Genomic DNA, 20403 nt, shown 5'->3' with positions numbered 1-20403 from the left:
CTGCCCTCAACAGGTTACATCGGGGGCTTATCTACAGCATTACAGAATGTTGTAGATAAGCCCCTGATGCCGGTGGCCGCAGCTTATAGGCAAATTTTGGGGTGACAGGTTCCCTTTAATGATACCATTTTGGTGCAGATAAGTTCTTGTGATCGCCTGTTATTGCATTTTAATGCAATGTCGTGGCGATCAATAAAACGTAATTCTGGCTTTTTTTATTTTTTTCTCGCTACACCGTTTAGTGATCAGGTTAATCCTTTTTTTTAGCGATTCTGAAAGCGGCGATACCAAATATGTGTAGGTTTCATTTTTTTTATTTTATTGTGAAAGGGGGGTGATTTGAACTTTTATTTTTTTTATTTTTTTCATATTTTTTAAAATATTTTTTTTTACTTTTGCCATGCTTCAATAGGCTCCATGGGAGACTAGAAGCTAGCAGAGCCTGTTCGGCTCTGCTACATAGGAGTGATGCTCAGATCGCTTGTATGTAGCTGAATTAGGCTACGTTCACATTTGCGTTGTGCGCCGCTGCGTCGTCGCCGCAACGCACAACGCAAACAAAAACGCAGCAAAACGCATACACAACGCTGCGTTTTGCGCCGCATGCGTTTTTTGTGCAGTGAGTCATTCTTCATCCCACCCACAAAAAAAAGTGTCTACACAATAGATAAGGGCCACCAATGGCTAGAAGAGGGTTGGTGTTTATGTAATTGTGTATATATACCATGGCAGACATGAATTCCTCCCATTTGCTGGTATTCATGATGGAGCGTCCCATGGACAGTATCGTCATGGATATGGAGATGGATTTAGCCTTGGCTCATGCCTATGCTGTCGCCTGTGCTCATCAAAGAGAAAGAGAAAAACGGAGATGGATTCATCGCAGATTTTGGATACACCCTATCTTGGAAGTCCGGGAGAGCCGTGGAGCATACCATAGCTTGTTTGGCGAACTCAATGACAACCTGGAGAAGTATTTCGAGTACACCAGGATGTCTCAGGAGAGCTTCCGGTATCTTCTGCGTCGGGTGGAAGGAGCCATCAGCAGGCAGGATACTCAGCTCCGGAGAGCTATATCCGCAGAGGAGCGGCTGCTGGTGACTCTACGGTACGTAGCTGTTTGAATGACTTGAGATATGTTCGGCTACGTTCACATCTTCCCTTTTTTTTTTTTTTTTTTCTTAATTTTTGTTGGGGGTGGTATGGTCAATGTACTTTTAGGCTGTGTTTCTACGGTCAGTAAACGCTGCTTGTTTGACGCTGCAGCGTCAAACAAGCAGCGTCCAGATGTTCCAGCATAGTGGAGGGGATTTTATGAAATCCCGTCTCCACTATGCGTGGAAACCCGCACGCGGAGGCCCTGCGACTCCGGACATGCTGCGCGTCTTTTCAGAACACAGCATGTCCGTACACCTTGCGGGGACGCAGCGTCCCCGCAAGGTATATCACAGGGCCCTATGGCGAGGGGTGCGATGATCCCGGATGTGTACTGTACACATCCGGCACCATCGCGTCCCAGGAAGGGGGCGGGGCTTATCGCCGACCGGCTTCGCCGCTGCAACGATAGCGCCGCGTCTCCGGACAGTGGAGACATACCCTTATAAATTGCAATGTACTAATGTAATTTCTTTATCTTCTTGGCAGTTTCCTGGCTACCGGAGAGACCTTGCGATCCCTTCAATTTCAGTTCCGGATTGGAGTCTCCACTCTCTCCGGAATTATTGCTGAGACCTGCCGCGCTTTGTGGGATAACCTCCGGGAAGAATTTTTACCCGTCCCTACAAGCGATATCTGGTTGGCCAACGCCGAGAAATTTGAGGAAGTGTGTTCGTTTCCAAACTGTATTGGCGCGGTGGATGGCAAGCACATTCGTATTACCAAGCCAGGGAAAAGTGGATCCCTTTTCTATAACTACAAGAAATATTTTTCCACTGTGCTGATGGCAATTGCCGGTGCGGACTGCCGTTTTCTGGCAGTCGACATTGGTGCTTTTGGCCGGTCAAATGACTCGCGCACATTCAAAGAGTCTGATATGGGCCAAAAATTATATGGCAACAATTTCAATTTCCCCCAGCCACGACCTCTTCCCCACACCGAAGGCCCTGCGATGCCATTTGTTGTGGTTGGGGATGAGGCATTCCAAATGTCTGCCAACCTATTGAAACCCTACTCAAGTCGGGGCTTGGACCACACGAAAAGGGTGTTCAATTACAGACTGTCCAGGGCCAGAAGGACTGTGGAGTGCGCCTTTGGCATCCTTGTCTCTAAATGGCGGATATTAGGATCCGCCATTAATCTGAAAACTGAGACAGTGGATGAGGTGGTGAAGGCGTGTGTGGTTCTCCACAATTTTATTCTGGCCAAAGAGAGACTGAACGTTGATCTGGATGAAACCATAGCCAACCCATTGCCCAATTTCCATGATCATCCTCTGAGGACAAGTGTTGAAATTGCGCAGATGAGGGACCGTTTTGCGGGCTATTTTGTGTCAGATGTTGGCCGTCTGTCATGGCAAGATTCAATGGTGTAATAAACTGTTGGACTGTATTCTGGTGTGACTATGCTAAAAATAGTTCACCAATGTAAATGTGCCTTATCTAAAAAACTTGGAAACCTTTGTTTTTAAAATGTTGTGTTTTAATAAAAAAATTTTCTTACGTTTTCTACCATGCTTCCAAGACAAAATTTATACCATACCATATTTATTTGTTTGTCAGATCGCCGTGTATCGTTGTGTTTGACAGCAAAATCAACGATACCAGCGATGTTTTACACTGGTAACCAGGGTAAACAACGGGTTACCAAGCGCATGGTCGCGCTTAGTAACCCGATGTTTACCGTGGTTACCAGTGTTAATTGTAAACTAAAAAATAAAAATAAATATACTCATCTTCGCGTCCCCTGGCGTCCACTTCCTGCACTGAGTGAGCGCCGGCCGTAAAGTGAATGCACAGCACAGCGTTGCTGTGAGGGACGTCACTCAGTCAGTGCAGGGAAGCTGACGCCGGGGGATGCGATTGTGAATATTTTTTTTTTTTGCATTTTACACTGGTAACCAGGGTAAACATCGGAAGTGCGCCCTGCGCTTAGCAACCCGATGTTTAACATGGTTACCCGGGGACCTCGGCATCGTTGGTCGCTGGAGAGCGGTCACACAGACCGCTCTCCAGCTCCCAAATAGCGATGCTGCAGTGAATTGCATCGTTGTCTGTTTTGCTGCAGCATTGTTAAGTGTGAAGGTACCTTTACAGTATGTGTCCACGTTCAGGATTGCATCCTGAATTGCTCAGGTTTTTTCATCAATATTTGTAAGCCAAAACCAGGAGTGGAACAATTAGGAAAAGTAGAATAGAAACATATGCTCCACTGCTGTATTTATTACCCACGCCTGGTTTTGGCTACAAATATTTAATTAAAATCCGGACCAAATCCGGATGCAATCCTGAGCGTGGACACATACCCTTTTTCTTTGAAAACAACTCATACACTTTAGTGTTTGGAAACACCTCATACAGCAATGAAAGACACCCAAAGAAACGGTCAAATTAAAAAATCCAAAAATACTGTCTGACATTGCATATATGAGGTGTTTGAAGCACAAATAAACGACGCACGGAGTGAATTACCGAGCAGTGTACTTGAAAAGAAGACCAAATATTGTATACAAAAAATTAAATTTTTATTGAGGGGAAACAGAAAAAAAGGGAAAATAAAATTATGGGGTTTCAACAGCCGAGGGGGGATCAACATCCGCTACCACCGGTGACCGGTAGCTTCTAGTTCTGGACCTGGGAGTGGGAGTGGTAGAGGAGGAGGAGGAGGAGGAGCCGCCATACTCTAGTAAGCTTGATGGCAGGTCCAAACCCCCCGCAGGGTACACTAGGGAGACCGCCTCGTCAGTAGAGGAGGGAGGAGGCAACACAAGCCGCCTACGTTTTTGGCTTGGTTGGCCCTGGCTGCTCCTGCTGTGGCTAGAGCCACGACGAGATGGTGTGTGTCCTGGAGCAGCCAGAACCTGTGCCTCTGTGTGTGTGTCTGTGTGCCTCCTCTTATATTTTTTTTTCCTTTTCCTGCCTTCTGCGGCATCTCCCCCAGAAGCACTCCTACGGGAGGATGAGGGCCTGGCAGGAGCAGGAGTGGGCCGCACACTGGTATGGTGCCTGTGGTGGCGTCGCCCGGCACTTGGACCAGGGTGGGGGGGCTGGAGTGACTCTGCAGCAGTAGTCGGAGTCACGCTAGCCAGCGACGGCACTACGGGCAGTGTCGCTGACTGCGCGACCCGAGACTGCTGCAGAGCCCTCACGTAAGAATTGTTGCAGTCCTGCATCACCGAAATCTGGAGTTCCGGCGTAAGGTTTTCCACCATGCCTTTAGCAAGTGTGCTGAAGAAATGTTTTGCCAGATTTGAGAGCTCGGCTTCCAGGATTTCAAGGCGCCGTCCCATACTGGACATTTCATCTCTCAACGCCTTGAAACCGTTCTGGAACACCGTGCCCAAGTGCAAAAATTCAGGCATGACTGACCTGTCCGAGGCCCGCTGGCGCTGTCGGGAATACCCGAACGAAGGTGCGCCAGAGGCCTCGGGCAGGGGAAAACCTGACGTACCGGCAGCCGGTTCTCCAGATGATGGTGGTGCAAGCCTGCTGTCGCTGTGGGATGGCTGTGACGGCTCAGATGGCGATCCATGAAGTTCCGCTTCACAGGGGGGAGCTCGCTGGAGGGTGCTGCTGTGTGTCCTGTGAAAAGATAATGAAAAAATTAGTCTTCAATTAATAACCTATCACATACGCCAACTCCTGTCAAAAAAATTACATGACACATCAAAACATTACAATCCCCTGTCTCTCAGTCTGTGTGGCCTATAATAAATTGCTGATTGTTATCGCCAGCTGAGCATTAGGGCTCACGATAACAATCATGGACATACCGACGGCAGAAAATGACTGTTCATTCAAGTTGGCAAAGGCAATGCATACCCCTGTCATCTAAAAAAAAAAATCTAGATAATGCCTATGTCACAAAAATAGTATAAAATTTAAAGTCAAGAATAAAATTTAAAAAACCAAAAACGAAAAAAAAAAGACTTTGCTGATCTGATCGCAGGAATGACCATGACGTTAGGATCATGTGATCCAGACGTCATCATTATTCCTGCAATCAGAACTACCCTGACTCAGAACGTAACCTGTCATGGACTACAATGACTCACGCCTAACCCAAAAAATTACTAATGGGCTATATACCATTCCACAAGGGTAAAAGGATGGCCAAAATGCTACGATGACTACATGGATGGCCAATATACTATGTTCCTTTGGAAATATACTATGTGGATACGTGGCTAGAACGTGTACTATGTGGCTGCGATATAGTGGCCTGGAAATCTACTATGTGGATGCACAATGTACGTGGCTGGGCAATGTACTATGTGGCTGTGCAATATGCTATGTGTCTGGGCAATGTACAATGTGGCTGTGCAATATGGTATGTGGCAAAAATACTTACTGTCGGCGGGTAAGGACCGGTCTTAGGAACTGGAGGGCCCTGTTGTACTTGTAGGCCACAGACTTGGAAGCAGCAGCACCGCTCCGAGATTGCTCCTCCTCAGCACGAATCCCCTTATTGAAACGGTCCTTTATGGATCGCCATCTGGTCCTCAACTTTTTCACTGTTAATGTAAAGACAAAAAAATTGTTACATATTTAGCATTGTAAAAGGATAAAACAACCGTGTGCGATGCAAAGTGTAGGCGTTGATCGCATCACACACGGTTGTGTTTATCCTAGCAAGATGGGTCATAGCAGCGTCTCAGCAATACTCACTAAAGGTGCCTTTGTCCTTCGCTGAGGCACTGTCAAAGCCATCCCACAGCGAGTTTGCCACCTCTGCCCACAAACGCCTTATCACCACCTGGTCCATGTGCCGGGGGTCACGGCTGTCCCACAACGGGCCACGCTCCTGGATGCTTGAAATAAGGAGGTCCACATCTACACTCTCTCCTTGGGCCCGTTGTGAAACCTAGAAAAATTAGAAAACAAATAGGTTATAAATATGCAAATATTAACAACCACCAGCACCTGGCATGATAGGTACCTCTGCCCTATCCTTTGCCATTTGATGTATGTATATTGATGTTTTCTACACCTGTGTTTTGGAATGTTTGTGTGCAGGGAGTTCAACTTTATTTTACCTTCCCCCAATACTTGCTGCCCTGAAAATCTATAATGTATAAAGGCCCCGTCTCACATAGTGATTTAACAACCATCACGACCAGCGATACTGCCTGGCCGTGATCGTTGGTAAGTCGTTGTGTGGTCGCTGGGGAGCTGTCACACAGACCGCTCTCTCCAGCGACCAACGATCAGGGGAACGACTTCGGCATCGTTGAAACTGTCTTCAATGATGCCGAAATCCCCCTGCAGCACCCGGGTAACCAGGGTAAACATCGGGTTACTAAGTGCAGGGCCGCGCTTAGTAACCCGATGTTTATCATGGTTACCAGGGAAGACATCGCTGGATCGGTGTCACACACACCACTTCAGCGATGTCAGCGGGACCTCAACTACCAAAAAACGGCCCAGGCCATTCCAACACGACCAGCTATCTCACAGCAGGGGCCTGATCGCTGGTACGGGTCACACATAGCGAGATCGCTACTGAGGTCGCTGTTGCGTCACAAAACTTGTGACTCAACAGCGATCTCGCTATGTGTGACGGGGGCCTAAGCTTTACTAAACATCCCTAGTGAAAGCAGGATGCTCCTCAAATGTAATGTTCCTCACAGCAGGATGCTACTGCAATAAAAAAGATAAAAAAAAAAAAAATACTCACTCGCCGGCCTGACGCCACATCTTGGCCCCGATCTCTCTGCTCCCGCTGACTGCCTTCCCCCTCACTTGAAGAAGCCTGGAAAAATTGTATACAAAAATTATTGTCAATGCTACAAATGGCAGCTAATAGTAAGCAACTGGACATAATTACTCACCGCACTCCCCCGCGCCGATTGGCTATGCTCCGAAGAACTTGGCATTCTTGCAAGTTTGTTCTGCAATGAAAAAATGAGCAAAAAATCACATCCAATGCCACAGACAATAAAATAGGCCCAAAACATTAAAAAAACACAATTGACTGTTGACTGATAGTACAATGCAAACTCAAAAAGCGACACCACAACGCCATACATTGCAAGAGAATACAATCGAAGAAACAATACAAGAATAGACCCAAACAAAATTAAGCAAAAATAGACACCTATGTAAAATTTTCTAAAGCTACAAAATTATCCAAAAAAAAAATACTGAAAAAAAAAGGCACAATGAAATAGCAAACTAATGAACGCCATAATTTACAATTACAACAAGACATGATCCAAAACAACACCATCTGGTGACATCCACCGAAATACATCAGAAAAAGGCGATAAATACCATTCTAGATAATAAGCAATAAACATTACGGGACAACCGCTGTTACAATATACAGCAACCCAAAAGATAAAACATAGTGAAATAGAAAAGAAAAAACAATAAATTTTTAAAAAAAGGCCCCCAACTAAAAAATAAAATTAATATAAAGGCCATACTACACACTTGTCAATGGAAACATTCAAGAAAGGAGATACATACGGAAGCCATACGGAAAACGACGTAAAACCATCATAGTTAAAACCCCCCCAAAAAAAGGGAAAATACAATTGAAAATAGAATGGCATAGCAGCCCAGAACAATACAATACAAATGAAACATCATAAATGTAGCCCCCCCCACCAGCAAGAAAAGACACTCAAGGAAAGAAAAAAAAATGCCCACAGCATAATAAAACACAGCAAGACATGAGCCAAGAAAATGCCATACGGATACCCCCAACAATAGAAACCAGAAAAACATGCACCAGAAATTTCACATAAAAATCTGCCAAATTTAAAGACATTGAACAACCGCATGACACCAGAACAACCCAAAACCAAGCAAGGCCGAAGACAATAAACGCCATCATATAGCGCCAGAAGTACATCAAAACCAGATTAAAAAAAACAATTTTTCAATACAACCCACAGTGCCATAACCGTACAATAGCACAGACCAAACATTGCACAAATTAAATCAAAATCAATAAATAAAACACAGAATAAAAAATATGCAAAGAGAAATATATACTTACAGGTTTTTAAAGCAGGTTTCTCCTCAGTGACTTGTCTTGTCTGATAGCCTTGTGAAAGACAATGCCAAACCCCTTTTTTTCTCTCTATATATAGTGGGTTTTTTTTGTCTAGACAAAGTCTAGACAATGTTTTGCATTTTTTAGTGGAAAACGCATGCGTCGTACAACGCACCACGACGCAAGTACTTGCGTCGTCTGCGTTGTCAATGCAAGTCAATGGGGAAAAAGCCGCATTGACGACGCAAACACGACGCAAACACGACGCATGCGTTTTTTACAAAGTCTGCGCCGCCCAAAAAATGCAACATGTTGCGTTTGCCGCGCCCTGACAGGTGCGCCCTAACGCCGCATGCGGCGTACAACGCACCAAAACGCATGACAACGCATGTACATGCGGCGCCATGCGGCCCCAATGTTAAATATAGGGCCGCACGCCGCATGCGTTTTGGTGCGGCGACGACGCAGCGGCGCACAACGCAAATGTGAACGTAGCCTTACAGCATTACTATGAGCGCCGACCACAGGGTGGCGCTCACAGCAATCTAGCATCAACAACCATAGAGGTCTTCAGGAGACCTCTGTTTGTCATGCCGATGGCCGAAAGCGCTAGTTAAATGCCGTTTGACAGCGGCATTTAACTAGTTAATAGCGGTGGGTGAATCGCGATTCCACCCGCTGCTATTGCGGGCACATGTCAGCTGTACAAAACAGCTGACATGTCCTGGCTTTGATGCGGGCTCACCGCCGGAGCCCGCATCAAAGCGGGGTTTCTGTCCTCGGACGTACTATTCCGTCCGAGGACAGAAAGGGGTTAAGCTGCGATCATCTGATTGCTTGTGAAAGACGCAGCGATGCCATAGCATCGCTGTATTTAGCAGAACTCATTGCTTCCTTTGAAGCCGGGCCACAGGCTGAGTTTTATTGGAGCTCTGTAATGACAGGGACGAAGATCTTCAATTTATCCCTGGCTGTCAATGCAACCCATCGGCAACCCACAATCACGTCATGGCCGCGCCATTGGCCATATGGAATGATGCGCCCCCATGACGGTGCATGTTAAATGTTGCTGTTAAGAGTATGACAGCGGCATTTAACAGGTTAACAATCGCATGCGGAGCACCGCTCCACCCGGGATTGTTAGAGGGAGGTCCTGGCTGTAACACACAGCCATCACCTGCCGAACATGGGGCAGCTCACCCGCTTCAGTCTTACGACGTACATGTACAGTGGATGTTGTGAAGGGGTTAATTTTAGGGGAAATTCTGTATAATGGTGACTGCTCTCATATTACAGGGTTACTGAGGACTGAGAAGTCACCAGTGTCACCTACAATGTCCCAGACGGCGTCCTAAACATGGCAGCCGAGCAGACGCAACTCACCTGACGGACGCACCAATACAAGTCGCGACTTTTCTGAAATTTGCTCATTTTATTTCAAAATAATCACATGACGCTCGTCACCACATAGCTACAACCTAAGAGGACGTTCATGCAGCGCCCCAGAGTCCTGGTCATTGCAATAATGTTATTCTTCCACCAGGGGGAGTGATATTACGTCTGAAGGCAATAAAGGAGATCTTCTGTCCAGGTATCACAACCACACACAACACGCTTCACACTCCAGTCCACCAGGGGGAGCAAAGGTTCTATCTACTAGGCCACGCCTCACAGTTAGGTAAAACTGGTGGGTTGGTTAGGAAGTTAGACAGAAGCTGACTGGGCTTTGCACACACAGAGTCCAACGGAGTTTGGCAGAAGCTGGCTGGAGTGGGTTCCAGCCAGATCCAGACTGCGGTCTGCAGAGAACGAGGGTCCACGGAGCTGCGCCTGCCCCACGTGCGGCAGCATCCAAGAGACATTGAAAGGAAGTGTATTGCAGTGAGTGAGAAATGAAGGCATAGCAACAAGTGGATACCAGAGAGGATAGTGGCCGAGAGAAGCGACATACTTCTGGTGCGCGATCCGGTGGCCAGAACACCGAGGGAGTAAAGTGCTCTACGCCTTGCTTCAGAGACTGGCAGGACAGTCAATTCCAAGTTGGCTGCCTGACCTTAATACCTAGGAAGACACGGTGGCAACTTGTGGGGGTCGGGGCGTCTCTAGGGTCCCTATAAACAAGCCTCAGGTCATCAGTCATACGGGTTTTGTTCTCTCCGACCACGAGGAACAGTGAGAAGAGTAATAACAGTGAGGATCTTATTAGAGCTTATGCAAGTGGGAACCTACTGTGTTACTGTGCGCATAGGAAGGCTATTGAATTCCACCTGGATAAGGAGCCTCTGGATTTGCCTTCAGACCGGCCGGACTCTGCCTACCCTGTGATCCGGTGCCCTGGACTGTGGACACTGAAGCCTTCAGTAAAAGGTAAAGAGACTGCAACCTTGTGTCCTCGTTATTCACTGCGCCTCACATCATCCACCATCACCATCTACACTCTGGGAAGCCCTGGGGATACACTTCACCTGTGGGAAGGTATACCATTTAGCTGCCATAACATCACCCCAGCGGACCCCTAAGCATCCTGGCCAAATACCACGGGTGGCGTCACGAACATTATACAAATATTCACTTTTATTGGACACCCCTCCAAGGGCCACGGACCGGGTCAAGCCATCGTGACATCCCCCGAACCGAAGGACCCGGTGCCGAGTACCCCATTGCCCTAACGTGGGGGCGATCCATTCACACGTAGCGTTTTTGCAGCGTTCTTTTTTTCCAGCATGAAGCAAGCAGAGTTTTGGAAGGGAATACACTACATACGTTCCGCACGTTTTCGATGAAAAAAACATTTAAATGATCAACTGCACAATTTTTCAAAGACTCATTGATCTCACTGCAAAATCCTGCGTCTGGCTTCTTTCACACTTCCATTTTTACAATCTGCACAGGATTCGTCAAAATGTTGAAATGACGGATCCTATGCAGATTGTAAAAAACGGGTGCACTGGGCCCGTTTTTCTGACGGACCCGTCGAGGCTATGTGCACCTGTTGTGCATGCGTCTTCGCAGCGGTTTTCCTCTGCGAAAACGCATACACAACAAAAGCCAGGTTAAAAAAAAGAAAAGATCGCAATATTCTCACCTTCCGGCATCCCGCGCAGCGTTACCAATGCTTGCGATGCTCCCGGCAGCTGGCTTTCCGAGTAATGCCTTGCGTGCAATGACCTCTGATAACGTGCGGACCGCAATGTTATCGGGTCATTTCGCAATGCATTACTGGGAAAGCCAGCTGCCGGGAGCATCGGTAACGCTGCGCGGGACTCCGGAAGGTGAGAATATTGCGATTTTTTTTTTTTAACATTATATCTTGTTACTATTGATGCTGCATAGGCAGCATCAATAGTAAAAAGAGAGAAAGAGTGAGAGAGAGAATTTCCCTGACTGGAAATTCTTCCACGCATGCTCAGTTTCAAAAGACGGAACCCGTCGCTGGATTCCTGCTTTTCACAGTCAGAGACGGATCCTGCGTCCATAGCCTTCCATCATAGCCGACGACGGGCAGCGCAGGACCCGTCACTGAGCGATTTTCCGACGTGCAGAAAAAACATTCCTCTGAACGTTTTCTCCGCCCGACGGACAGCGATTTTCCGAAGGATCCAGTGCACGACGGATGAAACGGATGGCCATCTGTCACAATCCGTCGCTAATACAAGTCTATGGGAAAAAACAGGATCCAGCAGAAACATTTGCTGGATCCCGTTTTTTCAAAAATCAACGGATTTTTACGGCAGCTAAAAGACAGAAGTGTGAAAGAGGCCTTAAAAGGAACCTGTCAGGTCCCCCTTGCCCTCCAATCCAGCAGAATTCAGCTATGTGTGACTAAACTCCCTCCCTGACCAGCCCTGTATAATGTAATTCAGTTTAATAAATGCTTTAAAAAATCATCTATAACCTCCGCTTTTCTTATGCTAATTAGGGCTTTGACTATTCGATGGGGCCCTCTTTCCATGTTGTTACGGCCCTGTGGGGGTGACTATGGAGGTCCATTAAACTATATAGAGGACTATTATGGTGCATTATACTATATGGAGGACTATGATGGTGCATTAAACTATATGGAGATGCATTGTGTAAAAAAAACCACCAAAACATCATAAAATTATATAAATGTGGTATCGCTGTAATTGTACTGACCCAAATAATAAAGATGCCTTATCAATTTTACCACAAGCTGAACAGCATAAAAAAAAAATCCTGAATTGCTGTTCTTTGTTTATTCTGCCTCTCATAAATCAGAGTAGAAAGCGAGCCTAAAAAAATGTCATGTGCCGAAAACGGTAACTCGTCCTGCAAAAAAAACAAGCCATAACAGGACTCTGTCGGCTGAAATATGGAAAAATTATAGCTCCTAAAATAAGGCGATGTAATAACTACGGTAGTTTTTTTAAAAAAAACCTTCTTTTAGTATGTGACAGCAGCCAAACACAAAAACCTGATATAAATTTGGTATCACTGTAATCACACCGACCCGAAGAAAAAAGTAAAAAATCAGACAATAACATTAGCGCCATCAATGATATAGGAAAAGCAGGAATAGGATACAAAACAGCAGAGAAACTTAGGATTCTGAGTGCAAAATGCAAGGATTAAGCCAAAACTACTAAAAATAAAAGATATAGTTTGTTGCGCTAATCCATATGATGATTACTAATTAGCATGAAATGGATAACTAATAAAAGGTGGTTCACACTAAAACAAAGTGCAGCATTACCATGCTGAGTGCTTAAAAGTGCTGGGTGCTTATTCCACCGCTTCTAAACAAAAGACACAGGAAAAAATCAATTGCAATATCCTAATTTAAAATGAAATATTGCATTTATAGTCACTCTCTGATGGTATAATGCCCAGTGTACGTCTTCACAAATACACAATGAATAATAATTGTGGAAAGGAGGGAGGCAATGAAAGGCACAGGTGGGAGTACTTGTGAAAAAGAGGGATACAATACAAGGCAGCAGGTAGGAGATTCAATACAGTCTCTATGGCATATATCCTACCCTGCTGTCGCTTCGTCCCGGTTAGATGCCGTGAAGCCCTGTCCGTTCCTGCAGATAATGATCAGCTGTCGTGGTTTGGAACGGAGCTCCGTCGCAGTGGGGATAAAGGTGAATCCGCGCAGAGCCAGGGGCGCCCCGGCCGGTGGCGTCCCTGGTTACCCGGCAGAAAAAAATGGCCAACAATGCCTAACAGCGTGTGATGACACTGTACTATGGAGTGTCTGGATGGCCAAAGAAGTTGAGGGCACCAGGCCTCTGATCTTAGGCCGGGGTCGTACTAGCGTATGACATCCGATGCGAGAGCATGCTAATGACCTTCGGCTCCTGCTCTGCTGTAAGCAGGAGCCGAGTGTCAGGCTGCTGTGCTCCGAGCCTTTTGCACAGAGAGGATCGGAGCAAAGCTGGGGAGGAGGCGGAGAAACTAATTTCTCCATCTCCTCAATTGCCGGCGTCGGCGTATATTGCACCACACTCAGATGATATCCGACTGCTGTGCATTGTGTCACTCGCACCCATAGACTTATATGGGTGCGAGTGAGCCGACACTCGGCCGAGTCTCGGTGCCAATCGCATCATGCTGCGATTGTTCTTGCATGCCGATTCGGCATGAGAAAATAATCGCAGATCCTTCCCGACCCATGACGCCTATGTGGCGTCCCTGCAAATCGGGTGAAGGGGTTAACTCCTATTTTACCCGATCTGCAGGGAGAGGGGGAGTGGTACTTCAGCCCAGGGGGGGGTGGATTCACCCCCCCGTGGCTACGATCGCTCTGATTGGCTGTTGAAAGTGAAACTGCCAATCAGAGCGATTTGTAATATTTCACCTAAAAAACTGGTGAAATATTACAATCCAGCCATGGCCGATGCTGCAATACCATCGGCCATGGCTGGAAAACCTGAAGTGACCCCCCCCCACCCCACCGATCGCCCCCCCAGTGCTCCGTTATGGGGTCCGGTCCTGTTATGGTTCTCAATGGCAAGAGAACATAGCCCAGCAAACATAAGTACTAGCTCTTGGAAGGATGGAAACTAAACTGACCATGAACTAAACCTGCCGCACAACTAACAGTAGCCGGGTAGCGTTGCCTACGTTTTTTATCCCTAGACGCCCAGCGCCGGCCGGAGGACTAACTAATCCTGGCAGAGGAAAATATAGTCCTGGCTCACCTCTAGAGAAATTTCCCCGATAGGCAGACAGAGGCCCCCACATATATTGGCGGTGATTTTAGATGAAATGACAAACGTAGTATGAAAATAGGTTTAGCAAAATTGAGGTCCGCTTACTAGATAGCAGGAAGACAGAAAGGGCACTTTCATGGTCAGCTGAAAACCCTATCAAAATACCATCCTGAAATTACTTTAAGACTCTAGTATTAACTCATAACATCAGAGTGGCAATTTCAGATCACAAGAGCTTTCCAGACACAGAAACGAAACTACAGCTGTGAACTGGAACAAAATGCAAAAACAAACGAGGACTAAAGTCCAACTTATCTGGGAGTTGTCTAGCAGCAGGAACATGCACAGAAAGGCTTCTGATTACAATGTTGACCGGCATGGAAGTGACAGAGGAGCAAGGTTAAATAGCGACTCCCACATCCTGATGGAAGCAGGTGAACAGAGGGAATGATGCACACCAGTTCAATTCCACCAGTGGCCACCGGGGGAGCCCAAAATCCAATTTCACAACAGTACCCCCCCCTCAAGGAGGGGGCACCGAACCCTCACCAGAACCACCAGGGCGATCAGGATGAGCCCTATGAAAGGCACGGACCAGATCGGAGGCATGAACATCAGAGGCAGTCACCCAAGAATTATCCTCCTGACCGTATCCCTTCCATTTGACCAGATACTGGAGTTTCCGTCTGGAAACACGGGAGTCCAATATTTTTTCCACCACGTACTCCAACTCGCCCTCAACCAACACCGGAGCAGGAGGCTCAACGGAAGGCACAACCGGTACCTCATACCTGCGCAACAATGACCGATGAAAAACATTATGAATAGAAAAAGATGCAGGGAGGTCCAAACGGAAGGACACAGGGTTAAGAATCTCCAATATCTTGTACGGGCCGATGAACCGAGGCTTAAACTTAGGAGAAGAAACCCTCATAGGGACAAAACGAGAAGACAACCACACCAAGTCCCCAACACAAAGCCGAGGACCAACCCGACGCCGGCGGTTGGCAAAAAGCTGAGTCTTCTCCTGGGACAACTTCAAATTGTCCACTACCTGCCCCCAAATCTGATGCAACCTCTCCACCACAGCATCCACTCCAGGACAATCCGAAGATTCCACCTGACCAGAAGAAAATCGAGGATGAAACCCCGAATTACAGAAAAAAGGAGACACCAAGGTGGCAGAGCTGGCCCGATTATTGAGGGCAAACTCCGCTAAAGGCAAAAAAGCAACCCAATCATCCTGATCTGCAGACACAAAACACCTCAAATATGTCTCCAAGGTCTGATTCGTCCGCTCGGTCTGGCCATTAGTCTGAGGATGGAAAGCAGACGAGAAAGACAAATCTATGCCCATCCTAGCACAGAATGCTCGCCAAAATCTAGACACGAATTGGGTTCCTCTGTCAGAAACGATATTCTCCGGAATACCATGCAAACGGACCACATTTTGAAAAAACAGAGGAACCAACTCAGAAGAAGAAGGCAACTTAGGCAGGGGAACCAAATGGACCATCTTAGAGAAACGGTCACACACCACCCAGATGACAGACATCTTCTGAGAAACAGGAAGATCCGAAATAAAATCCATCGAGATGTGCGTCCAGGGCCTCTTCGGGATAGGCAAGGGCAACAACAATCCACTAGCCCGAGAACAACAAGGCTTGGCCCGAGCACAAACGTCACAAGACTGCACAAAGCCTCGCACATCTCGAGACAGGGAAGGCCACCAGAAGGACCTTGCCACCAAATCCCTGGTACCAAAGATTCCAGGATGACCTGTCAACGCAGAAGAATGAACCTCAGAAATGACTTTACTGGTCCAATCATCAGGAACAAACAGTCTACCAGGTGGGCAACGATCAGGTCTATCCGCCTGAAACTCCTGCAAGGCCCGCCGCAGGTCTGGAGAAACGGCAGACAATATCACTCCATCCTTAAGGATACCTGTAGGTTCAGAGTTACCAGGGGAGTCAGGCTCAAAACTCCTAGAAAGGGCATCCGCCTTAACATTCTTAGAACCCGGCAGGTAGGACACCACAAAATTAAACCGAGAGAAAAACAACGACCAGCGCGCCTGTCTAGGATTCAGGCGTCTGGCGGACTCAAGATAAATTAGATTTTTGTGGTCAGTCAATACCACCACCTGATGTCTAGCCCCCTCAAGCCAATGACGCCACTCCTCAAAAGCCCACTTCATGGCCAAAAGCTCCCGATTCCCAACATCATAATTCCGCTCGGCGGGCGAAAATTTACGTGAGAAAAAGGCACAAGGTCTCATCACGGAACAATCGGAACTTCTCTGCGACAAAACTGCCCCAGCTCCGATTTCAGAAGCGTCGACCTCAACCTGAAAAGGAAGAGCAACATCAGGCTGACGCAACACAGGGGCGGAAGAAAAGCGGCGCTTAAGCTCCCGAAAGGCCTCCACAGCAGCAGGGGACCAATCAGCAACATCAGCACCCTTCTTAGTCAAATCAGTCAATGGTTTAACAACATCAGAAAAACCAGCAATAAATCGACGATAAAAGTTAGCAAAGCCCAAAAATTTCTGAAGACTCTTAAGAGAAGAGGGTTGCGTCCAATCACAAATAGCCTGAACCTTGACAGGATCCATCTCGATGGAAGAGGGGGAAAAAATATATCCCAAAAAGGAAATCTTTTGAACCCCAAAAATGCACTTAGAACCCTTCACACACAAGGAATTAGACCGCAAAACCTGAAAAACCCTCCTGACCTGCTGGACATGAGAGTCCCAGTCATCCGAAAAAATCAAAATATCATCCAGATACACAATCATAAATTTATCCAAATAATCACGGAAAATGTCATGCATAAAGGACTGAAAGACTGAAGGGGCATTTGAAAGACCAAAAGGCATCACCAAATACTCAAAGTGGCCCTCGGGCGTATTAAATGCGGTCTTCCACTCATCCCCCTGCTTAATTCGCACCAAATTATACGCCCCACGGAGATCTATCTTAGAGAACCACTTGGCCCCCTTTATGCGAGCAAACAAATCAGTCAGCAGTGGCAACGGATATTGATATTTAACCGTGATTTTATTCAAAAGCCGATAATCAATACACGGTCTCAAAGAGCCATCTTTCTTAGCCACAAAGAAAAAACCGGCTCCTAAGGGAGATGACGAAGGACGAATATGTCCCTTTTCCAAGGACTCCTTTATATATTCTCGCATAGCAGCATGTTCAGGCACAGACAGATTAAATAAACGACCCTTAGGGTATTTACTACCCGGAATCAAATCTATGGCACAATCGCACTCCCGGTGCGGAGGTAATGAACCAAGCTTAGGTTCTTCAAAAACGTCACGATATTCAGTCAAGAATTCAGGAATCTCAGAGGGAATAGATGATGAAATGGAAACCACAGGTACGTCCCCATGCGTCCCCTTACATCCCCAGCTTAACACAGACATAGCTTTCCAGTCAAGGACTGGGTTATGAGATTGCAGCCATGGCAATCCAAGCACCAACACATCATGTAGGTTATACAGCACAAGAAAGCGAATAATCTCCTGATGATCCGGATTAATCCGCATAGTTACTTGTGTCCAGTATTGTGGTTTATTACTAGCCAATGGGGTGGAGTCAATCCCCTTCAGGGGTATAGGAGTTTCAAGAGGCTCCAAATCATACCCACAGCGTTTGGCAAAGGACCAATCCATAAGACTCAAAGCGGCGCCAGAGTCGACATAGGCATCCGCGGTAATAGATGATAAAGAACAAATCAGGGTCACAGATAGAATAAACTTAGACTGTAAAGTGCCAATTGAAACAGACTTATCAAGCTTCTTAGTACGCTTAGAGCATGCTGATATAACATGAGTTGAATCACCGCAATAGAAGCACAACCCATTTTTTCGTCTTAAATTCTGCCGTTCACTTCTGGACAGAATTCTATCACATTGCATATTCTCTGGCGTCTTCTCAGTAGACACCGCCAAATGGTGCACAGGTTTGCGCTCCCGCAGACGCCTATCGATCTGGATAGCCATTGTCATGGACTCATTCAGACCCGCAGGCACAGGGAACCCCACCATAACATCCTTAATGGCATCAGAGAGACCCTCTCTGAAATTCGCCGCCAGGGCGCACTCATTCCACTGAGTAAGCACAGCCCATTTACGGAATTTCTGGCAGTATATTTCAGCTTCGTCTTGCCCCTGAGATAGGGACATCAAGGCCTTTTCCGCCTGAAGCTCTAACTGAGGTTCCTCATAAAGCAACCCCAAGGCCAGAAAAAACGCATCCACATTGAGCAACGCAGGATCCCCTGGAGCCAATGCAAAAGCCCAATCCTGAGGGTCGCCCCGGAGCAAGGAAATCACAATCCTGACCTGCTGAGCAGGATCTCCAGCAGAGCGAGATTTCAGGGACAAAAACAACTTGCAATTATTTTTGAAATTTTGAAAGCAAGATCTATTCCCCGAGAAAAATTCAGGCAAAGGAATTCTAGGTTCAGATATAGGAACATGAACAACAAAATCTTGTAAATTTTGAACTTTCGTGGTGAGATTATTCAAACCTGCAGCTAAACTCTGAATATCCATTTTAAACAGGTGAACACAGAGCCATTCCAGGATTAGAAGGAGAGAGAGAGAGAGAGAAAGGCTGCAATATAGGCAGACTTGCAAGAGATTCAATTACAAGCACACTCAGAACTGAAGGGAAGGGAAAAAAAAAAAAAAAAAAAATCTTCAGCAGACTTCTCTTTTCTCTCCTTTCTCTGTCAATTAATTTAACCCTTTGCGGTCCGGTCAAACTGTTATGGTTCTCAATGGCAAGAGAACATAGCCCAGCAAACATAAGTACTAGCTCTTGGAAGGATGGAAACTAAACTGACCATGAACTAAACCTGCCGCACAACTAACAGTAGCCGGGTAGCGTTGCCTACGTTTTTTATCCCTAGACGCCCAGCGCCGGCCGGAGGACTAACTAATCCTGGCAGAGGAAAATATAGTCCTGGCTCACCTCTAGAGAAATTTCCCCGATAGGCAGACAGAGGCCCCCACATATATTGGCGGTGATTTTAGATGAAATGACAAACGTAGTATGAAAATAGGTTTAGCAAAATTGAGGTCCGCTTACTAGATAGCAGGAAGACAGAAAGGGCACTTTCATGGTCAGCTGAAAACCCTATCAAAATACCATCCTGAAATTACTTTAAGACTCTAGTATTAACTCATAACATCAGAGTGGCAATTTCAGATCACAAGAGCTTTCCAGACACAGAAACGAAACTACAGCTGTGAACTGGAACAAAATGCAAAAACAAACGAGGACTAAAGTCCAACTTATCTGGGAGTTGTCTAGCAGCAGGAACATGCACAGAAAGGCTTCTGATTACAATGTTGACCGGCATGGAAGTGACAGAGGAGCAAGGTTAAATAGCGACTCCCACATCCTGATGGAAGCAGGTGAACAGAGGGAATGATGCACACCAGTTCAATTCCACCAGTGGCCACCGGGGGAGCCCAAAATCCAATTTCACAACACGGTCCCCTCCGTCCTGTGCTCCGCTCCCCCGTCCTCCTGCCCGCTCCCCCCCTGCTCCGATGTCACCCCCCGGTGCTCCGACGCCCCCCCCCCGTGCCCCGATCTCCCCCCCTTATACTTACCGAGGCTCCCGGTGTCGGTCCGTCTCCTCGCTGGGCGCCGCCATCTTCCAAAATGGCGGGCGCATGCTCAGTGCGCCCGCCGAATCTGCCGGCCGGCAGATTCATTACAAGTACATTTTGATCGCTGTGGTAGGTTATATCACAGCGATCAAAATAAAAAAATAATAAATAACCCCCCCCCCTTTATCACCCCCATAGGTAGGGACAATAATAAAATAAAGAAAATATTTTTTTTTCTTTTTCCACTAGGGTTAGGGTTAGAACTAGGGTTAGAACTAGGGGTAGGGTTAGGGTTACGGGTAGGGTTAGGGTTAGGGGTAGGGTTATGGCATGTGCACACAGAGCGGATCGGCCGCGGATCCGCAGCGGATCGGCCGCGGATCCGCAGCGGATCGGCCGCGGATCCGCAGCGGATCGGCAGCGGAT

At 46.9% G+C, this 20403-nt stretch overlaps 2 protein-coding genes across 2 annotated transcripts in view; one reads left to right on the top strand and one right to left on the bottom strand.

Annotated features, from left to right (window-relative positions):
• Positions 1–3693: 3693 nt before the first annotated feature.
• LOC143806010 (uncharacterized) lies at positions 3694–6109 on the bottom strand. The gene is made up of 3 exons (XM_077285895.1): positions 5823–6109; positions 5506–5668; positions 3694–4736 (listed from the first exon to the last, which is right to left on the bottom strand). Exons 1-3 carry the CDS (start codon positions 5917–5919, stop codon positions 3716–3718), a joined length of 1281 nt encoding a protein of 426 aa, XP_077142010.1. The 5' UTR covers positions 5920–6109; the 3' UTR covers positions 3694–3715.
• A 4260-nt stretch (positions 6110–10369) lies between these two features.
• The window catches only part of LOC143806012 (adenosine deaminase domain-containing protein 2-like), a 64388-nt gene continuing 54354 nt past the window's right edge, over positions 10370–20403 (top strand). The window contains exon 1 of the mRNA XM_077285898.1: positions 10370–10524. The gene's annotated coding sequence lies outside the window, so the exon portion shown is untranslated. The remainder of the gene's footprint in view (positions 10525–20403) is intronic.

Source organism: Ranitomeya variabilis, chromosome 2 (assembly GCF_051348905.1).
Source record: "Ranitomeya variabilis isolate aRanVar5 chromosome 2, aRanVar5.hap1, whole genome shotgun sequence".
Classification (NCBI taxonomy): Eukaryota; Metazoa; Chordata; class Amphibia; order Anura; family Dendrobatidae; genus Ranitomeya; species Ranitomeya variabilis.
This window is presented reverse-complemented; position numbering and strand designations above follow the sequence as displayed.

Excerpts from the sequence above, each read along its gene's own strand:
- LOC143806010 (XM_077285895.1), bottom strand. The coding sequence starts at position 5,919 with ATGGACCAGGTGGTGATAAGGCGTTTGTGGGCAGAGGTGGCAAACTCG. Across the intron at positions 5,669-5,822 it reads GAAGGACAAAGGCACCTTTA|TGAAAAAGTTGAGGACCAGA; the intron begins GTGAGTATTGCT and ends TTACATTAACAG. Across the intron at positions 4,737-5,505 it reads CCGGTCCTTACCCGCCGACA|GACACACAGCAGCACCCTCC; the intron begins GTAAGTATTTTT and ends ATCTTTTCACAG.